This window comes from Mya arenaria, chromosome 10 (genome assembly GCF_026914265.1).
Source record: "Mya arenaria isolate MELC-2E11 chromosome 10, ASM2691426v1".
Taxonomy (NCBI): Eukaryota; Metazoa; Mollusca; class Bivalvia; order Myida; family Myidae; genus Mya; species Mya arenaria.
The window spans coordinates 58,351,208-58,374,132 of record NC_069131.1 but is presented as its reverse complement, the minus strand read 5'-3'; the positions used below and the strand labels follow the sequence as shown (position 1 = coordinate 58,374,132).

Here is a 22,925-nt window from a genome sequence, read left to right as displayed (position 1 = left end):
AATAACTCTGGCTTTTATATTTATTGACTTGTTTAGGTTTAAAAAAATGTCTACCGTTTACTCTGCAAAGATCTTATTTAAGCTTTGGGTCATAACATGGTGTACACACGGCCTGAGCGTCCATAAACAATTGCTTGTGAACATGAGAGTTTTATGTTTTGCTTGTATCCTAATCAACCTTTTACAGTAAGTAGTTACCCTTGAGAGCTCAGTTCCTTTCTTAAAACAGCCAAATCCGCCCATGCATGACTGGATCATGGCACTTAAAATGATGAAAATTGCTATTGTTGCGGAGTAAAAATTTACAGTGTAAAGGAAACAACTTGTATCCAGTGTACTGTAGTTGGTTTCTTTTACCTTAAAAATACAACTTAAGAGAGACATTTTTTAAACAGGTTTATTTAAAACAATGACGTTAACATTTTAATAATGGGGAAAAATAAATAATTGGCAAAATTAAGCATAGGGATTTGTTCACGTTTTTTAGGATAAACATTGAGAAAACAATTTTGCTTGTTAAAATGAAACAAAATATTATCAAAATTTCCTATTAGAGCTCTTTTGTTTATAATTATCTTAAATGAAGCAAAAGATGCTTTTATTGTTCCAAAGCATTAGTAACTCTCATTTTAGCATTGGATTTACAAAATTATGTTCGAAAAAATAACTGCCAGTTGCTGTTAGGTATTTATATATGAAAGTAGGTTAAAAACGCAAAAAAATCGCTGCCTCCATTTTTTTCTTCAATAAAAATCTCTTAATGATTAATAAATTCTAAATGATTTTAATATACCTCTCATTTAATCGGTGATATCATTAATCCGATTGGAGATCTCTTTAATAACTGATTTTAAAAAGTCTATTATTGTTTGAATAGCCCTTCAAATATTTAAGTTTTATATGTAGATTTGGCGTTCCATAACTAAGCGGCTCATATAGATGGCGGTGCACAGTGCATGTGTGAAACTGAATGAATTATTTAAAAAAAAGCTTGCTATTACACAGTAGAACTTCATAAACATGAGCAAATACGTTTCATTCTTATTCAACTATATAATAAAATATTATAAATACACATGTTAAGGATCAAAACAGAATTAACAGACTCTTGTAAATTTACAAAAATATAGAGGATATTTGTTTATTTCAGTGTAAGATCGTATTTTATTTCACGAGTGTCATAGAAAAACATATTTTCACGAGTGGCGAAGCCACGAGTGAAAATGTAGTTTTTTTATGAACACGAGTGAAATTAAATACGATCTTACACTGAAATAAACAAATTTTCTGTTTCTTTTATGCTTATTTTCGGAGTTTTATTTGTTTTTTATTTATTTCTGAATTACCCCCTTTTTTGAAAAGGGTGGGCTTTACGCCGCTACCCGTGGGGCGCCCCTCATGCATAATTATAGCTGTCAACTTTTCTACTTTCGGTTTGCTGAGAAATAGTTCTCTGCTATTTATTCTTGTAGCTTAATATTAGCTCGTTTTTTTATTGCAAAGCTTTATGAACAGTAAAAAATGAAGTATTATTAGTGCATAAATGTTCCAAAAAAATAATGAAAACACTTTTTATTTTAACCAAATTACTACGCCGCTATTTATAGAATGAAAATTTGGAAGGTCAAATGTGTTAGCAAAACAAATGTGGATACTCATTGGATTTTAACCATTCTTCTTAGTTTAAGACTGCATATACGCGTGTTTTTATAGTAAGTTAATATTCAGTCATCTTACTGTCAGAGACCAGTCTGTTTCGCTTTAAAATGTTTGTTTTCCAGAAGAGTAAATGCCACGCTAGTTTGTTGACACATTTTGAGATGTGGGTGGGGTAAAAAATATCGGATCTATCTGTAAATTGTTGTTGGAATTCTCCAGGAAGCTCATTTTACGTACTACAACGGTTAACAGTTCAAAATACATTTGAACGATGCTATAGAATTTTATTTTTGTTCGAACAGTTGTTTTTGTCTGTAATTTGTTTGGAATGAAAGCAAATGTTCGAACATTCAGCTTCAAAGATCAGTAAAATGTTTGATAAACGGGATAACCGGTAATAAACGGTAAGTTGTTAATTTCCAATTATATATTTATTTAAATTTATAAAATATTTCTTTATTTTTTTTTAACATTCTTTTACATAATTTACTGAAGTCCAGTGTTCTGTTTTGACCAAGGCAAGTACATGTAACAACAAAGGATTTTAAAAGTAGTTCTGAAAATTGATATTTTTACTCTTTATTTTGCAGTGAAAATATCAAATTGATATTTTCACTGTTGTTATTTCACTGTTAAACCCCCATATTTCATCGTAAAGCATGAAAGAAAATTATAATACACAATGTATAATAATAAAAATAACCACGTTAACATTCATCATTAATCCTTTACTCGTAACAACAACTACTCAAAGAGTAAAAAAGTAATGATTTGACATATCAATAAAATTCTAAGAGTTTGACTTGAAAAATGTATTTATTTTACATATATATAATGACATTATTTTTTTTTGCTCCTAGAATTTATTGAAATGTCAAATTATTACTTCGCAAACAATATCAAAGGACTGAAGGGCATAATGTTATTTATAGTGTTCAAGCTTTGTGACCATCATTTGTGGTATACAATGTGAAGGTCAAACGTTTAAAGGTCACGGGGAGGTCAAGGTCAAGGGTAATATCCAGGAAGAGATGGTGGCGGACGCATGTATCCTCCAGCTGGTCGACTGAAATATATAAATGTAATAACTGAATGTTCGTTTATGATACATTTTTTTTACATAAATACATTTTTGACAATTAATGTCATGTTTAAATTATCGACAATACATAAAAACATTGCCATCAATATCGTACAAACAAACGAATATGGTAAAGTATCAGAACTCTATACATTTAAGTACGTTGCTATCTAGAACATATATAGATCGTGACTCTGCACTGCTTTGTTATTTTTTAGACTATATAATATATAGCTGGGTATAACTCAAGATTTTTGTCTATTAAAGGAACTTTTAAAATGAGCTTTTATTGTTGTCAACTTAGTAGGGTTACTCTCCATCGGCGTCATATTATCATTTTATTATGCACCAGTTAATTGTAACCACGGGCCCCAGGTCCGAGGGTATACCGGGGATAGCCGGGGAAATGGGCCGTGTTTTACCTTTCAGGTGGCCTCGCAGTGCCGGGTGAATGCGGTGGTTTTGTCTTTGCGCAAAAAAATGGCCGGGAATGGGCCTTACTTAGGGTCCCTGGGGTGCGGGGGGCATTTGGCGGGGATTTTACCAGCAGTTTGTCCCCGCAAGGCGGGGATTTTAGCTGGGGTTGGCTGGACCCAAAGTCTAAGTCCCCGTATTCCCCGGACCTTAGGGGCGTGGTTACAATGACTGGTGCATCACCAAGAGAACAGAAATGCATGTTGTTTACATAACCAGACTAAAATAGAAGCTGCGTTTCACAAAGCGTTTTCCAAGAGTATAGCATATTGTTTCATTAACCCAATAGCATTGTATGCATTGTTGCTGTTTTGTCAACCCATGAGTGGCAGGAACAATTAAATGATATTTCTAAAATCCAACGTCAGTCCTAACATATTCCTTAAAGGGACTCCCTCATGTTCTTGCAAAATGCACCTTTTTACGAAATAAAGTGTGGCAAATCATCAGGAGTTTTAAAACCACGAATGCGAAACACTGGCACAACCTCTTTTAGGAGCTGTGCAAAAAAGAGACAATGGCACTTCTGAACTAGAGCAAAAGAGCGGACATTATTGAAGCAAGTATAACACGTTACTTTACCCAATACCACGATTTTGAGGGCCTATTTGAGAAATCGGGAATGCAGTGCCATATGAATATGTTTTATCTTCACACGTATTCTGGTTATTTTTCCTTTTTTTTTGTTTCTTGACTAGTGTACCGGCGTGGGTTCGCGACCCACTTAAACCAAAATACTCTTTATATACCATAATTATATTTTTTTTACTTTTTCGATATCTTAAAGTAAAATAATGATAAAATAGGGTTTTTCAGATGCATTACATGGAAAATTAATTTTTAGTCCAAAACATGAGCGAGTCCCTTTGAAACAGAAGCATTTAGTTTATTACGCTAAAGTAAACTCTGCGTGGTTTCATTTTGATGGCAACCAATGACATAATAATTATTATGGCGCTTGAGCCAAACAGCAATATATATTGATTACATAACCAGATAGAACTAGAAGCTGTTTTATGAGCTGCTGTTTCTTTAACCTGAGACAACAACATATTTGCCTTTTCAACAAAGGCAATAAATAGAAAAGATACAGAACTAAAACAATACAGTAGTCAATTCAAGTGTGCATTACAACTTTAAAAGGTGTATATTCTATGTTAAATAGTCCATCCTTGCAATAACAGTGAACTTTCAAGGTAATTAGATGGAATTATTAGTTTTAGTAAATTTATATAAAGCAATACAACGATAGTACTACGCACCATAGATCTACTGATATATTACTACTATATAACTGAACGCACATTTAATATACATATAAAGAGTGTCAAGGGAAATATCCCGGCGGAAGGACGGCGGGTGAGCGAATCAGTCGCACGGTGGAAGGTTGCCTGTAAAACACATATAGGACAGGGTGATTAGAGGGTGAGCATTGAATGCAGGGGCGGAACCAGGAGTTGACGTTAGAGTGGCGTAACTTGGGGGCGTAACCTTTTGGTTCGTGCCCCTCCCGATGGACCGGAATTTATTTGGATGGCAGTAAGGTTTTGGGTACTCCCCCAAGAAATGTTTTACAATTTATAGCCCGAAATGGTGCATTTTGTACACATTTTATTACTTCCTTTCTCCTATATCTAAACAAAAAGTCAACTTGGACGATTAAAGTGAAGGAACGCGCCGGGTGCGCCCCCCGGATCCGCTAGTGAAACGCTACACGAGATACACTTATTTAGCATCATTATTATTTGTACACACGTAGTCACTTTTTTGTTGATACGACTAGCACTAATATACTTAGTGAGCAATTGAATCTGCAGCCGGGCTCCTCAAATGTCGATTTAGAGCGTTAATAAAGCAAAACTAAGCAAGAGCAATTATCTAGTGGCCAACAGTACATCAGAAGTCAAAACACCCTAATCTATAGTTACTCCCTAATTCAGTCTTTAGCAATAACGTCATTCTATAGCCATGAAGGGGTGGTATTCAATATGCAAAGTCAATGTTATGATCTAACACGATTGACTTCATTCATGTTCGTTATCCACAAACACACAATCCGATTAGCTACATCGATCTTAGATCCAATATTCTCCCACTACATAGGATAAAGAGATCGACATATTTGGAGTCTATGCTGGAAAACCCTTTCTTGCCCACAGGCAATGATTCGGACAAGAAAAAAAAAACTTGATCAAAATGTAGTTTTCATAAACCATGCAATTAAAGAAATAAGAAGTTGTGCGTTGTTGCGCGTGACTCATCTTACATGGGGTTTGTAAGACGAGTTTTCCCAGCACTGGTAACATGACCGGAAACCCACGTCGGGTATGCAAGAAACTTATATTGAATACCACCCCATGTCTAGTTATAAGTTTTGTTAAGTGTGAGCGGCTGCTTGTGATGATGTTAATCTAATTTATTGTGTGAGGTGTCTATAATTATTCATTAGTACAAACAGCGTTCGTACATGAAATTAGCAGTAAAACTTTATGAATTAAATCAACAGTCAAATTTCATGATGTCAAATGACTACACATGCCCTATCAAGCCATTATATACTGAAATGAAGTAAGATACGTTACCCGTATGGTCCGAAACGCTGGCTATTATTTTATATGAAAGCAAACACTATCATTATAGTCTGTATGGAATGCATATATTTTTGAAGTAGCTATTCATGCTATCCAAGTTATTGCTCAATTAAAAAAAAAATAGGTTAATTTTGTGGGGTATAAAGCTTAATTGTTCCTCTATAATCAGCTAGGTAACGTAGAAAGGCGATATTGAGAGATTTGTATATATACGAATTTTTATATGTAACGCGAATATTTATCAAGTTCAGTGTGTGATCGTATTTTTCACGTGTCTGGTTATAGAAGATATCTATGAGCACGTGTGATATACTATCTTAAAATATAGTATCTGGTCTTTTTGTGTGATTATATTTGAAAAGCGTAAAAGCAAATATAAATAAAGCGTGTTAAGGAAGATGCACTTGAAACGCGATAAGGTATATGCAAATGACACGCTTGTGAAGGTAAATACAAATGAAACGCGTAATGGTTTATGCAAACGAAACGCGTAAAGGTAAATGCAAATGTCACGCGATATGCAAATGAAACACGATACGGTATATGCAGATGCCACGCGTTAAAATATATGCAAATGAAACACGATACGGTATATGCAAATGACACGCGTTAAAATATATGCAAATGAAACACGATAAGGTATATGCAAATGACACGCGTTAAAATATATGCAAATGAAACACGATACGGTAAATGCAAATGCCACGCGTTAAAATATATGCAAATGAAACACGATAAGGTATATGCAAATGCCACGCGTTAAAATATATGCAAATGAAACACGATAAGGTATATGCAAATGCCACGCGTTAAAATATATGCAAATGAAACACGATAAGGTATATGCAAATGCCACGCGTTAAAATATATGCAAATGAAACACGATAAGGTATATGCAAATAAAACGCGTTAAAATATATGCAAATGAAACACGATACGGTATATGCAAATGACACGCGTTAAAATATATGCAAATGAAACACGATACGGTATATGCAAATAAAACGCGTTAAAATATTTGCAAATGAAACACGATACGGAATATGCAAATGACACGCGTTAAAATATATGCAAATGAAACACGATACGGTATATGCAGATGCCACGCGTTAAAATATATGCAAATGAAACACGATACGGTATATGCAGATGCCACGCGTTAAAATATATGCAAATGAAACACGATACGGTATATGCAAATGACACGCGTTAAAATATATGCAAATGAAACACGATACGGTATATGCAGATGCCACGCGTTAAAATATATGCAAATGAAACACGATACGGTTATGCAGATGCCACGCAGTAAAATAAATGCAAATGAAACACGATAAGGTATATGCAAATAAAACGTGTTAAAATATATGCAAATGACACGATACGGTTAATGCAAATGACACGCGTTAAAATATATGCAAATGAAACACGATACGGTATATGCAGATGCCATGCGTTAAAATATATGCAAATGAAACACGATACGGTATATGCAGATGCCACGCATTAAAATATATGCAAATGAAACACGATAAGGTAAATGCAAATGCCACGCGTTAAAATATATGCAAATGAAACACGATACGGTATATGCAAATGCCACGTTAAAATATATGCAAATTACCCGCGTTTAAATAAGTACAAATAAAACGGACATAAGCATACAAATAGCCACACTTGCACAGATATAATGCAACTTGTTGAAGCAATTACAACTGAAAAGCATTAAAGCAGATACAAATGAAAAGCAGATACTATAGGAAAATTAATTTGATAAGTGCAGTAATTTTGATGAACAGAGAAAGGAGAAAATATAACTACGATAAACCTTTAACGGCAACGAGATAACAAAACACGACATAAACCAGAAACGCCGCAATGCGACGAAAGCAGATTTTATTTTTTATGATCCCAAGTCCAAGGCATCTCCAGTGAAGCCGGCTACACATCAAGGGTCTTCACTATATGTCAATCCTTAGTAAAGTTAATAAGCGGAAACCATTTCTTTCTATTTTTAACAAAAGTGCTCTTGACCCTTCAAACCCAAAATGCAATTTCAAGGTACGGCTGCACGCGTTCTTGCTACATACCAAGTTTCGGCACTATGTGTCACTCATAACACAAGCTCTAGTCGGAAAACCTAGTTTTAGTAATAGTGACCTTGACCTTGACCCCACATACCCGAAATGCACCTCAACGAAGTCTCTACGTGGGCTTGCTACATACTAAGCTTTATCTCTATACGTCACTTCTATCACAAACTATTGATCTGAAAGCTGTTTCTATTTGTAGTTATAGTGCCATTGACCCCACATACTCAAAATGCAATCCCAAGATACATCTCCACATAAACATGCTTTATAAAAAGTTGCACCACCATAATTATGTGACTCTTGACTAAAGTTTTTGAGCGGAAACTATTTTTCTACTTTTAGTTACCGTGACCTTGACCGTGACCCACATCCAACAAAGCAATCCCAGTATACGTTTCCAAATGACCTCTACATACCAAGTTTCATTACTTTATTTTACTGAATATATGAAGCGGATACCACCAGTCTGACGCCAGCAAAACCAAGATACGTTTTCAAATGATTTCCTGCATACCAAGTTTAATTACTAAACGTCAATAAACTCAAGTTATTGATCGGAAACCACCTCCAGCCAAGACACCCACATGGAAGCTGAACGACATCCTTATTCTTATAACCAAGCTTTCGTTGAAAACCTGGTTAAACCAAAAAAAACATAGGCAACAACAATCGCAACAATCTATACGTACAAGCCTCCATATTGCATTGGCCGTCCAATAGTCCGTATAAGCTGGGGTTGTCGCTCTATAATCTTCGGCGGAGGAGTGGGCTGTCGGACCGGGGACGGTGGCCGGTACTTTCCTGGACATCAAGTATTTTGCGTTAGTAGGTTTATATACTTGATTGTTATCAAATAGTGTTCTACATGTATTTATTGGGCTTTTACAAAAACAAAATATACTGCTAAAACGTAGATAGACTATCCAGGACGGTGGTAAATAGTATTAAGAGTTTAAATGAGGGCTAATAACATGTGTTTTAAGCCAACAAATTGCGCTTTCTGCTATCAAATATACAGTTACAATAATGTTATATGTAATTAACATTTTCCATAAATGCATTATTTAGAAAGTATTTAAAGGTTTATCAATCAAAATTGATGTTTGTTATAAATATGTATTAGTCTTGAATAAGAGTGTCACTTTAAATAATCACTGTCGAGCCCATTTTCTTGGTAGAGACTAGTACTGTGGCAATATCCAATACCAATCTTAGAATTATGTGAAATTATTTTATTTTGGAGTTTTGTTTTTATAAAAATGCATTGCTTTTTTGATTTTTTTTTTTCTGAAAATGGGGAATTTCAGAGAATATTTTTTGGAAAAAAACAGGGTCTGTGGCCTGGGGAAGAACAATGTAGCCGGGAACCGTTTACGAAGATGGGTAAAGAGGCCCTGACTATTGCTATTTATATAGCGAATAATAATAGTTTGTATTGGTAATCGAATATTCGATCGAAAGAATTACCGAATATTCGAATACCAATTTTACCATTCGTGTGCATCCTTAAAATTAAATGATCTTGAAGATTATAATCCAAGTAAATGTTCTTCGATTTGACCGTAAAAATAGACCAATAGACTTAATGTAATCGATACTGCATGTTAAAGGATAAGGATAATACTTATATTGAATATGGGTCCTGGTGTCCTTTTTTGAAAGGCCTGACGGGGATCAAAACCACGACCTCTTGGGTGAGAGGCGGGCACCTATACCACTAGACCACTCTCACCCTGGTGGGGATCGAACCCCCTGTCTGTCTGTCTCTGTCTGTCTGTCTGTCTGTCTAAATTTGTGTCTGTCTAAATGTCTGTCTGTCAGACGCAGATTATTGTTTTCTTGATAAAATACATTAAAATTTAGTACTTACTTGGAGGGGGTCTGAAATAGAAAAAATCAAATACATAAATTCAATTTAAAAAAAAAAAACTAATAAAAAATCAAACAGAAACAAAAACGACAAATTAATACAGCAAGCAAATTAAATATATAAAGCACAGCTTGTTTTTTAACGAATACTTCTTAAAAGTTAACAGTAAAGCCTGTTATTTTGAAAAATTAAAATGTTAGTGATACACTTCTGTTTAAACAATAGAGATAAAATAGAATTGCTCACGAATCTGGCGTGACTTGTCTTGGGGGATATCTGAAAACCAAAATAAGCTAGCTCAATGGTCAATCAACGTAGACAAGAAGCTAGCTCATTGGTTTATCACTGTAGACAAGAAGCTAGCTCAATGGTCAAACACAGTATACAAGAAGCTAGCTCATTGGTTAAATCAGTAGACAAGAAGATAGCTCATTGGTTTATCACTGTAGACAAGAAGCTAGCTCATTGGTTTATCACTGTAGACAAGAAGCTAGCTCAATGGTCATACACAGTATAAAAGAAGCTAGCTCATTGGTTAATCACAGTAGACAAGAAGCTAGCTCATTGGTTTATCACAGAAGGAAATACAATTACTTCATTGATTAATGACAGTAGATAAGAAGGTAGCTCAACGGTTAATTAAAGTGTACAAGAAGCTAGCTCAATAGTTTATCACTGTTGACAAGAAGCTAGCTCACTGGTTTATTACTGTAGACAAGAAGCTAGCTAAGTGGCAAATCAAAGAAAAGAAATCTAGCCAATTGATAAATCACAGCAAACAAGAAGCTAGCTCAATGGTCAAGCATAGTAGACAAAAAGCTAGCTCATTCGTATATCACAGAAGAGAAGCTAGCATATTAGTATATACCAGTAGAAAAGAATCTAGCTCCTCGGTTAACTGCAGTAGAGAAGCTAGCTGATTGTTAAACCACCGTAGACAAGAAGCTAGCTCATTGGTTACGGTAGAGAAGCTAGCTCCTTGTTTAATCAGATTAGAGAAGCTATCTCATTTGTTAATCACAGTAGAGAAGCTATATCATTGGTTTATCACAGTAGACAAGTTAGCATATTGGTATATCACAGAAGAGAAGCTAGCTTATTGGTTAATCGCAGTAGAGAAGCTATCCCATTGGTTAATCGCAGTAGAAAAGCTATCTCATTGGTTAATCACAGTAGAGAAGCTATCTCATTGGTCAACCGCATTAGAGAAGCTAGCTTATTGGTTAACTACAGTAGACAAGCTATCTCATTGGTTAATCACAGTAGAGAAGCTATCTCATTGGTTAATCACAGTAGAGAAGCTAGATCATTGGTTAATCACAGTAGAGAAGCTAACTCATTGGTATATCACAGAAGAGAAGCTATCTCATTGGTTAATCACAGTAGATAAGCTAGCTCATTGGTTAGTTACATTAGAGAAGCTATCTCATTGGTTAACTACAGTAGAGAAGCTAGCTTATTGGTATATCATAGAAGAGAAGGTAGATCATTGGTATATCTCATAAGAGAAACTAGCTCATTGGTTTATAACAGTAGAGAAGCTATCTCATTGGTTTATCACAGTAGAGAAGCTAGCTCATTGGTTTGTAACAGAAGAGAAGCTAGCTCATTGGTTTACCACAGTAGAGAAGCTAGCTCATTGGTTAACCACAGTAGAATGGCTCATTGGTTAACCACAGTAGAGTAGCTAGATCATTAGTTAACCACAGTAGAGAAGCTATATCATTGGTTAATCACAGTAGAGAAGCTATCTCATTGGTTAATCGCAGTAGAGAAGCTACCTTATTGGTTAATCACAGTAGACAAGTAACTCATTGGTTAACCACAGTAGAGAAGCTAGCTCATTAGTAAATCAACAGTAGAGAAGCTAGCTCATTAGTTAATCACAGTAGCGAAGCTAGCTCATTGGTTAACCACAGTAGAGAAGCTATCTTATTGGTTAACTACAGTAGAGAAGCTATCTCATTGGTTAATCACAGTAGATAAGCTAGCTCATTGGTTAATCACAGTAGAGAAGCTATCTCATTGGTTAATCACAGTAGAGAAGCTAGCTCATTGGTATATCACAGAAGAGAAGCTAGCTCATTGGTTAATCACAGTAGACAAAAACCTTACCCTTTGGTTAAAACCCCCCTCATAACCAAACCAAATGTTTTCACTCTACATGAAATTATAAACATAATCACATAAATTATATGTATACATCGGAGTTACACCCTCCCCCAACTCACCTCCTTACAAAAACATTATTGCCACAATGCTTCATGAATATAAATTATAAGCATAACCACAACATGTATACGTTTAAATATTGGTTACCTGCCCCTCCTAGCTCGGTTCTGTTGTCTGCAGTCGCACATGTTACTGCACATTCCTCCCATACCCCCTCCACCACAGCACATCCGCAAACAACAGTATAGCAACGCCCCTACAACGGATACAAATAATAATATGCAATACAGTAATTATAACGAATTCACAAGATGAGGACAGTGAACGTGGAGAGAAAGAATCCCAACATTCGTGCAGAAGTAAGATGCACAAGTTAATTTCATTTGGAATTCCTCGGCCATTTTTATCGAAAACAACCTTGGATGTATGCCGGTACATCAGTTGAAGTAGTTCTTAAATTTTTGAATTAAATTGTTAACTTAACGCGTGTCTTCCTCACTTGGTGGAGGTTAATATTTAAAGGTGCTAAATACTATCAAATGGACGGTGCAACCATATTTTAGTATCAATATAAATCAGAGGTGCTTAAAGTTATTAATCGGATTGTGCAACTTAGTTCTAAGTATCAATATAAAAAAGACGTGCTGAAAGTTATAAATTGGATTGAGAAAACTTTAATCTAAGTATCAATATAAATAAGAGGTGGTTTAAGTTATTAATCGGATTGTGCAGCTTAGGTCTAAGTATCAATATAAGTAAGAGGTGCTTAAAGTTATTAATCGGATTGCGCAGCTTAGGTCTAAGTATCAATGTAAATAAGAGGTGCTTAAAGTTATCAATCGGATTGTGCAGCTTAGGTCTAAGTATCAATATAAATAAGAGGTGCTTAAAGTTATTAATCGGATTGTGCAGCTTAGTTCTAAGTGTCAATATAAATAAGAGGTGCTTAAAGTTATTAATCGGATTGCGCAGCTTAGTTCTAAGTGTCAATATAAATAAGAGGTGCTTAAAGTTATTAATCGGATTGTGCAACTTAGATTTAAGTATTAATATTAATAAGAGGTGCTTAAAGTTATTAATCGGATTGTGCAGCTTAGTTCTAAGTATCAATGTAAATAAGAGGTGCTTAAAGTTATCAATCGGATTGTGCAACTTAGATTTAAGTATTAATATAAATAAGAGGTGCTTAAAGTTATTAATCGGATTGTGCAGCTTAGTTCTAAGTGTCAATATAAATAAGAGGTGCTTAAAGTTATTAATCGGATTGCGCAGCTTAGGTCTAAGTATCAATGTAAATAAGAGGTGCTTAAAGTTATCAATCGGATTGTGCAGCTTAGGTCTAAGTATCAATATAAATAAGAGGTGCTTAAAGTTATTAATCGGATTGTGCAGCTTAGGTCTAAGTATCAATATAAATAAGAGGTGCTTAAAGTTATTAATCGGATTGTGCAGCTTAGGTCTAAGTATCAATGTAAATAAGAGGTGCTTAAAGTTATTAATCGGATTGTGCAACTTAGATCTAAGTATCAATATAAGTAAGAGGTGCTTAAAGTTATTAATCGGATTGTGCAGCTTAGGTCTAAGTATCAATGTAAATAAGAGGTGCTTAAAGATATTAATCGGATTGTGCAGCTTAGTTCTAAGTATCAATTTAAATAAGAGGTGCTTAAAGTTATTAATCGGATTGTGCAGCTTAGGTCTAAGTATCAATATAAATAAGAGGTGCTTAAAGTTATTAATCGGATTGCGCAACTTAGATCTCAGTATCAATATAAATAAGAGGTGCTCAAAGTTATTAATCGGATTGTGCAACTTAGATCTCAGTATCAATATAAATAAGAGGTGCTCAAAGTTATTAATCGAATTGTGCAACTCAGAACTAAGTATCGATGTAAATAAGAGGTGCTCAAAGTTATAAATCGGATTGTGCAACTTAGATCTAAGTATCAACATTAATAAGAGGTGCTTAAATTTATAAATCGGATTGTGCAACTTAGATCTAAGTATCAACATTAATAAGAGGTGCTTAAATTTATAAGTCGGATTGTGCAACTTAGATTTAAGTATTAATATTAATAAGAGGTGCTTAAAGTTATGAATCGGATTGTGCAACTTAGATTTAAGTATTAATATTAATAAGAGGTGCTTAAAGTTATAAATCGGATTGTGAAACTTAGATCTAAGTATCAACATTAATAAGAGGTGCTTAAATTTATAAATCGGATTGTGCAACTTAGATCTAAGTATCAACATTAATAAGAGGTGCTTAAATTTATAAATCGGATTGTGCAACTTAGATTTAAGTATTAATATTAATAAGAGGTGCTTAAAGTTATGAATCGGATTGTGCAACTTAGATCTAAGTATCAATATAAATAAGAGGTGCTTAAAGTTATTAATCGGATTGTGCAACGAAGTTTAGTACTAATATAAATACATATTTATTAAGAAAAAGCGTTCGAAAACAATTGATTATGATGTGTTAATGCACAAGTCAATTGTAACCACGCCCCCCCCCCCAGGTCCGGGGGTATACCGGGGATAGCCGGGGAAATGGGCCGTGTTTTTACCTTTTAGGTGTTCCCGCAGTGCCGGGTGAATGCGGTGGTTTTGCTTTCGCTTTAAATATAGCGGGGCATGGGCCTTACCTAGGGACCCTAGGGTGCGGGGGCATTTGTCGGGAATTACCATATGTTCGTCCCCGCAGGGCGGGGATTTTAGCCGGGGTTGGCTGGACCGAAAGTCAAAGTCCCCGCTATTCCGCGGACCTGGGGGCGTCGTTACAATTGACTGGTGCATAACAGTGAGGTCACTCTGCGGTAAGTATTTTTTCTGAAAGTTATTTATAACAGAACGCTCTTTTTGGAGCTTAACATAGCACACTTTCGTTAGGGCATACATATTTTATTCGTTGATTTCTTTCATAGAATATTTGCACAAAAACACTTAGTTAGCCATCATTTTTGTAAAAACCTTCATGACAAAAGCTCCAAAAAAAATTGCACTATTTTGATATTGAGCCGATTGTTCAAAACGTTGTTAAAAAAAGGTCATCATTGTTAACTTTCAAAAATCTTTAATCAAATCCATACCTCTCTGAAATTTGAATAAATGTATTTATTGTTTTTAGTTTGAGACAACCGTTTCAGATGTACTTGCTTTATTTAAAATATATGAACATCCCATCAACTGTTTGATGTTTAAAGCTGCACTCTCACAGATTTACCGTTTTACAACTTTTTTATTTTGTCTTGGAAAGAGGAAATTTTTGCGTAAATATCTGCAAACTAATGATTAAAGATTGCTGACAAAAGATCAGGGACCGTATTCAATAAGCATCTTAGTGAATATTTTAAACTTAGTGAGAATTTAGTAATTTTTGACAACGATTATTTTAGATACCCGCTACTTTTTATCAGATTTATTTATATGCATATATTGTTTAGACCATTATCTTGCTTATTTTCATATTTTTGGTGTACAAACATCGTTCGTTTTCTTAAAATTCAAATTAGAAAAATGGCAATTTTTCACTTAGTTGAAAATTATTACTAAGATGCTTATTGAATACGGCCCCAGAGCGAAAATTTGCATAAACCCGTTCGAAAATTAATGTTTTATGGTTTAAACCGTTACTAATGGTTTAATAAAAATGCATAAAACATGAATTTTTGAACTTAAATAAGAAATTCTGCGATCTAATTTTTTGTCAGCAGTCTTATATCACTTGTTTCCATGGATTTTCGCAAAAATCGACTCGTTCCAAGACAAAAAAAGAGTTGTAAAAACGGTATATCTGTGAGAGTGCAGCTTTAAAAGTTTACAACAATGTGATAAACAAAGGAATCGGCCCATAATTTACCTAACAATGCCAACCCCATCAGTAAAGTTAGAACGAACATGGCGATATTTTCACCGTGGTCAAAGAAGTTGTATGCTGTGGTTGTTGCTGCAGTAGTAGTGGTTGTCGTCGTGTCATCCTGGTAGATGATATCTACAGTGGTCGTGCCTGTCTTGGCAGGATTACCCTTGTCAACCGCTCTTGTTACGTATCTGCAAATACAAGTATGACAGTGTGATGATTATAGCTGTCCATCTTTCACCCAAGATATTTTGGGGTATCTGCTTGTGAGCTATCGATGATTTTGTAGTCTTCCGACGTAGCATTTATGACGTAAGTTAAGATGCACTCTTACTCCGAAATAAGATTTACCACAATTTAAACAAGTGTTCGCATATACTAAAAATGATGAATAAATATCGAAAACAATGGTTCTTTTGAAGGTTATCGAGTTTAATTTGAAAAAAAGTGCAGAAAACACGGTATTTCGACATTATGAGACGATAGTAGATCACAGTAAATCTTTTAGCACTCACCAATCATTTACTATTTTTGCGTTTTTAGCTATTAAATACATGGTTACAATCTTGTAATCAGTAATAAATATTTCTATAAGTGCATAATTTAGTAAGTTGTTTACTAAGAATTTGTATTTGTTATATAGGTGTTATATATTGATTTTGAATAAGAGTATCACTTTATCACGTGGTGTACACACACTGAGAACGAATATGGGGAACAGAACGAACAGACATTATTTTTTAAGTGTGGTGTTTTACTCACGTAACGGTTGTACCGGAAGCGAAATCAGGCGTCTTGGACAGGTAGATTTTGCAGTCGGCGCCCACAGTGTAGTAGGCCGAGTAGGCGGAGCTTGAGGTTCCCGAACATGACAAGTCCGCGTTTGTCCCGCTGTCCGCGTCCGTGGCCGTCACCGCTCCTGAAAGGTTATTAGTACACGATGCATAATTATGTCATGTGTTGACATGTCGACCTGTACACTTATTTACTGACTATGCTGACTTTTTTGTCGACACATCATATACACAACGTTATGCTAACCTCGTTTGTGTTCAGTCGACAAGCGAGTTAATTTAATTTCGTCGACACAAATAAATTTGACCACACGTCGGAATATTACCCATCAATTAGACATAAAACATGTCGGCGACAATAATACATGAACACATCACCCGAATCTACGATAAACGCTTTCATACATTCCCATTTCCGATTACCAGTTTCCACGATATACATTTTCCATACGCACCTATTTGTGATCACCAGTATCTTAAACATACGCTTCCATACGCACATATTTGTGATCATCAGTATCTACGATATACGCTTCCATACCCACTTATTTGTGATCATCAGTATCCACGATATACGCTTCCATACCTCCATACCCACCTATTTGTGATCCTGCTGTTTGGGAAGAAGACACACCTATCGTGTAAGCGGTGGAGGCAAACGTCGGCGTGTTGTCGTTTGTGTCCTTAATAAAGAACATAGCACAACGATATAGCAACAATGGGTTGGAAAGACAACAACTTTACAGGATAAGATAGGGGGGTTAACTATGTTTAAACGGAATGCATTACGTTAGTCTTTAAAACTATTTCAAATGTCTAGATTTTTTTTTATATTTAATTTTTTTTTTTTTAAATCCTCTTCTTGAAGGAGTAGTGACGATATGCTCCGATACAGATTTCTGAAAATTTGAAGTGTTCCCACCTCCAAACTAGCCGGAACGAAAGAAATGTAGTATATTTAAAAAAAAAGGATTATATATGGTTGTCCTCTCCCGAGATAAAAAATAGCAACTTTTGTCTGAAATGGTCCATTTTGATGGAATGAATTGAATTGTTTCTCCGATATTGACGTAAAATTGATCTTTGAGACTTTTTGAGCTGCACTCTCACAGATTGAACGTTTTGATAACTTTTTTATAAATATTGTCTTGGAAGGAGCCATTTTTTTGGCGTAATGTCTGGAAACCAGTGATTTTGACAAAAATCAGATCGAAATTTTCATTTTTCATTTTTACGTTTGAAAGTCAATAATTTTTATTGCTAAAGGTGTTACTAAAGCTTTAAGACAAATGAGGTTTTGGGCATAAAACATCGTTTTTTAAACGTAAACATGATAACAGCGATCTGAACTTTTGTCAGCGATCTTTTATCACTGAGTTCCGCAAAAAATACTAATTCCAAAACAAAAATGCCAAAACGGTCAATATGTGGGAGTACAGCTTTATGAGCGGCGAGTGCCGGATTAGCTACCCCCCCCCCCCCCCCCCCCCCCCTCACCCTCTTATCCGCTTACCGAGATTGTGACGGTCACTTGACTTGACCCCGTTTTCATAACGCCCGTCGTCCCGCCATCATCTATACAGTAGACCGTCAGAATCACTGGCGACGGCATGTTACTGTTGTCGACGTCATAATCCTCCTAAGTAGCACCATATGAAATACAAACAACAACATACCATTAAGGTCGTCTTTCGTAATACTCTAGTTGATAAGAGAGTTATTTCATTTTAATTGCTATTTTTTTCACCTCTTTGTAGGCTGATCCAATCGGAACACATCGGCAATTTTCCATCAAAATAACCTCGGATGTATGTGGACGGTTTACAATGTCAGAAATCTTTACATTTAACTACGCTGCAAGTAGATCGCGTAGTGATTTCAATATATATGTTAAACCATAACTATTTATGCAATTATACTCTTCACTGGCAATCAATTTGAACTTAGTAAAACAAATGTATACATACACTTTAAAACACTGCAATTGATAACTACTAGAATTCACTTTTTTACGAACTTCATCTTCTGATTAGGTCATCCGACGTTGTTTTCAATCGAAAATGGCCGAGGAGTTCCGATTGACGCTGATCAATCAAGATCGTAGTCGTGAAGTTGAACTATTTTAGGATCATATTTGCTTGGTTATTTTTCTATATATTTATAAATCTTATCTTGGGACAGTATTATTGTTTAAAAAAATGAATGAAACACAAATAAATAACTTATTGCAAATTGTAACAGATGCTTGAAGTTTCTTTATCCTTTCTTGACACAGAGCACTATCACGTTGTTTTTATATAAAAAACAACAAACAAACAAAAAAGCAAAAAGAACAAAAGCAATAACAACAAACAACAACAGCAAATGCTCGACATACTATACAGTAGATTAGGTTTGGATTTGCTGTCAACGGCGATACTCTTACCTTGAAAGTCATGACGCCTGCGGAGTTAATGGCAAATCTCTGACTGTTGTTGGCTGGATGAAAACCGTACGTTAACGTGGCGGAGTCCCCAGCGTCCTGATCCGTGCAAGAAAAACCTGGGTCGAACGACACAGATCCCGCCTGTTAAGATACATATTGTACTGTAACAGTAAATTTCACACTTATATGCGCCGCGTTGAAACAAGGCGTTCTGTATGAAACTCCGGTTTGGATTTGCATCGGAAAGGTCGAGTTATTTGATAATAAATAGTTTAATAATCGTACATATTTTTTGGCAAAGATAAATAATGAATGTGATTTGTTTTGTTGGTGAGTTAAACGCCGCATTATCTGTGCCATGATTTTACCATGAGAAACCAGGTCAAATGTCGCCGTGTCTGCCTGGAACGGGCTTGGATCTTTTTCTGGTGTTAGAGGTTATCGCAGAAAAATAATATCATATTGATGACTTATATTTGTGCCGGATCAAAAGATACTAGAATATGGCGATAAAAATGTTGAAGGTTAAACACACACCAGGGTCGGGTCCAGGATTCGACGTTAGAGGGGCATACCCTTTTACTTGCGCCCCTCCTTCAGAAACGAAATTTATTTGGTTTAAAGTGTTGGCAGGGGGTTTCTCCCCCAAATTTTTTTAACACTTTATAGTCCGAAATAGTGCATTTTGGGCGTATGTTATTACTTTTCTTCTCCTATTTTAAAATAAAAAGAAAACTTGGATGATTAAAGGGGGCGGGGGCGGGTGTGTCCCCCCTGCCCTGAATCCACTAGTGCACACCGCGTGTACCATATTCCGTGTGTTAACCAATCAAATCTTGGGCAAAGAATATAGATATCAGTCTACAAACTGAATTGTTTTTGGCGTTATTATGCCAATAATTTACTTTGACGGAATTTTGTCGAACGATGCAACGCTGAAAACATGGTAACCTGACAGAACAACGTCTGATCATGTAAATAAACATACCGAAGCCTCGGACGTTGACGCATAGTACATGTTATCTGCGAAAGTCGGCGACTCGTTTGCGTCTTGTACAGTCAGTTCGTACGTAAACGGACCGCCTTCTGAGATTGAGTCATCGACGTAGAAATCACACGTGTAAAACGTTATCGATTCGTAGTCCAGCGCCTGGGATAGAATGACGTTACCGTCTGAAATGAAAAAAAAAAAACACACACGAATGAGTGACGTAAAAAAAGAACGAAAACAAAAGAAACACGATAGAGTGACGTTACCGTCTGAAACGTGTAATCGATAGATTGACGTTAGCATACGGCGTTATTAAGTGTTATTGTTGTTTTTTATCTTATACTCCCTAAATGAGAGATTATTTGTATATAGATAAATAGGGGACATTATAATATGACGTTTTTTCCTGGTAACCTGTATCACGTCGAGTTCGGTGTGTAAGCACGTATATATCATGACCGCTGTCGATAACTATACGTGTACGTGTTTTCCTCACCGAGCGAAACGTGATACGGGTCACCAGTATCGTCATAACGTAATAGTCCATATTTTTTAATATTTATTTTTTATGTTTATATTCAAGATTTTAAATAATGATAATATGTATTTGTTCACTACCGATCTCATTGGTGCTGATACTTGATTTTAGACCATGTTTTAGTTGAGGACTTCTAGTGCAACATGTGTTGCTAAATTACGGTTGTATTGATATACGTTTCATTTTCTAATTTAAGCACAGTCATTACATGATCGTGTTACGATTGACGAACATTCATTAAATTATTATGTGTATATTTTAGAAATAAGCATAGATTTGTTTTGCGATAATTATCTTAGTCTCTTATAATTTTTCAAGAATTGTCATGTACATGTATAAACTTATTCATGTATGTATACATATATGTATTGTATGTATGTGCATAGACGAAACTCTAAAAAAATTATGAAACTACCTATTTACAAAAGTTCTGACAGTGTTTCATACCATTTTGATAAAAAAAAAAACGTTGGACTTTATGAAAAAAAATGAATTTATGACATGGGGAAAATATTTCCTTAGATTTGACCTAGTGACCTTGTTTGAGGCCTGAGGTGACCCATATTCACAAATGTTCAAGACAACATATAAACAAGTATTCCGACAAAGTTTCATAATAGTTCGATAAAAATGATTGACTTCATGACATGAAATAAAATCTTTAATGCAGAATTATTCATGCCCGAAGGTTTTCGCTATTCAATAACCAGTATTTGTTTCGATGAAAAATCCGACAAACAAGGAAGTCAGGTGTAAATATATCAAATACAGCTGATGTAATGTAAATATTGGTTTGCAATTTGGGGGTTTTCTATAATAATAAGACTTAAATTTAAACCATTAATTATTTTATGTTTTCTTTCTCTTCATGACATTTCCTTTTTATTGACTTTTTTTTTAATTTGAATCTGTATAATGCCATGTAAATGTAATAACATTGTCCCCGCCTAGGTTTTCAATTTTATAAAAGTTTAACATATAAACCGATAATTATATACAATATCCTCATATGTTTACTTATTTGCGTGCTTTATGCTGTTGCGATGAATGCCAATGCATTTAATGTTGTTGTTGTTGTTGTAGTAGTGGTTGTTGTTGTTGTTGTTGTTGTTGTTGTTAAAAAGAACAATAATTGTGATAACAAATGTTATCATATTTTGAGTGGAACCACACACACCTAGGGTTTTATTCTTCTCACTATAATAATGTGTTATATGCTCATATTTATATTGTATGATCATTTGTAATCATATAATAATAATTTCATATATCATAGCATGGTCGAATGGAATTAAAGAACATATTATTTTGTTAATTCGAGGACGTCTTTGTTTTAAACGTTAACATCTGTCAAGAAATGCTCATTCATATGTTCAACTTCCTGATAGTAATAGTTATAAATCGACCGATTGAACAAGTTTGTTTATTTTGTTGGACCTAGTTTGTTTAAACTTGTTTAGCTTGTTCAATACACAAAATAAATCTGTATAAGTATTTATGTAAGGTAAATATATATCGGAAGCATTTAAGACTCGATATACTTTATTAATGAATGTATAAACCAGATTATTAATTATGCATCGTGATAAGTAGATTTTTACATTAAAGTGACACTCTTATTCAAAATCATATCGTGTGTGCATGTGTGCGTGCATGTGTGCGTGCGTGTGTGCGTGTGTGCATGTGTGCGTGCGTGTGTGCGTGTTTTAGTACGTATGTGCGCGTGCGCGTGCGTGTGTGAGTGTGTGTGCGCGCGCCGTGCTGTTGGGATTAGCATATGTGAACTCACCAGTGGTCGGAAATACTATCTCGTACTTACTTGCATCAATAGTGAACGAGTTGTCGCCGTCGGGTGGGGTACAGGACACGCGGTAGGAGTGAGTATTTGTGGTGTCGGGGTCCTCGATCGTCAAGGTGAAGAGCACGGTGCCGACGGCCAGGGACTCCAGTTGAGCATCGCTCACCGTCGGGTCCAAGTTCACTATACGCGGTACCGTGTTTTGGTCTGTAATCGAGAAAGAATACATTATTAATGAACGCCAATTACCATCCTCGGCACCCCTGCATATCATAATCTATATGATACCCTGGGCAAACCTGCTGTAAAAAATCTCGTTCTCAGGCATAATTAATAAGATGAAATGAAGCCGCTTGATTGGTCGCATGAGACACACCTCATGCGGTGCGGAAATGGCCGGATGTAATATCGGTTCGAAATAATTCAATGAGATCACGGCTTACACGTTTAGGCAGGATATTGTTAAATATGCCGATAGCTCTTCACAAAGCAGATTATTTTCTTTTTGTTATCGGCTGATACATTGGTCGGAAAATGCTTATGAATATTCAAGATTTACGAACTTTCCCTAGCCATT

At 35.3% G+C, this 22,925-nt stretch overlaps 1 protein-coding gene across 8 annotated transcripts in view; it reads right to left on the bottom strand.

Annotated features, from left to right (window-relative positions):
* Positions 1 to 389: 389 nt before the first annotated feature.
* LOC128206838 (protocadherin gamma-C5-like) overlaps positions 390 to 22,925 on the bottom strand; it is an 84,935-nt gene continuing 62,399 nt past the window's right edge. For 3 of the 8 annotated variants that reach the window (XM_052909523.1, XM_052909521.1, XM_052909522.1), the window contains exons 6-17: positions 22,370 to 22,555; positions 20,010 to 20,194; positions 19,022 to 19,162; positions 18,110 to 18,235; positions 17,195 to 17,279; positions 16,565 to 16,721; positions 15,803 to 15,993; positions 12,088 to 12,196; positions 10,015 to 10,044; positions 8,588 to 8,699; positions 4,519 to 4,605; positions 390 to 2,725 (exon numbers count right to left, since the gene is read on the bottom strand). In XM_052909523.1, coding sequence (XP_052765483.1) covers positions 2,651 to 2,725; positions 4,519 to 4,605; positions 8,588 to 8,699; positions 10,015 to 10,044; positions 12,088 to 12,196; positions 15,803 to 15,993; positions 16,565 to 16,721; positions 17,195 to 17,279; positions 18,110 to 18,235; positions 19,022 to 19,162; positions 20,010 to 20,194; positions 22,370 to 22,555 — 1,484 coding nt within the window. In that variant the 3' untranslated portion in view covers positions 390 to 2,650. Of the gene's footprint in view, positions 2,726 to 4,518; positions 4,606 to 5,796; positions 5,818 to 8,587; positions 8,700 to 9,768; positions 9,780 to 10,014; positions 10,045 to 12,087; positions 12,197 to 15,802; positions 15,994 to 16,564; positions 16,722 to 17,194; positions 17,280 to 18,109; positions 18,236 to 19,021; positions 19,163 to 20,009; positions 20,195 to 22,369; positions 22,556 to 22,925 lie in introns of all 8 variants that reach the window. The other 5 variants (XM_052909525.1, XM_052909527.1, XM_052909528.1 and 2 more) reach the window with 5 other exon arrangements.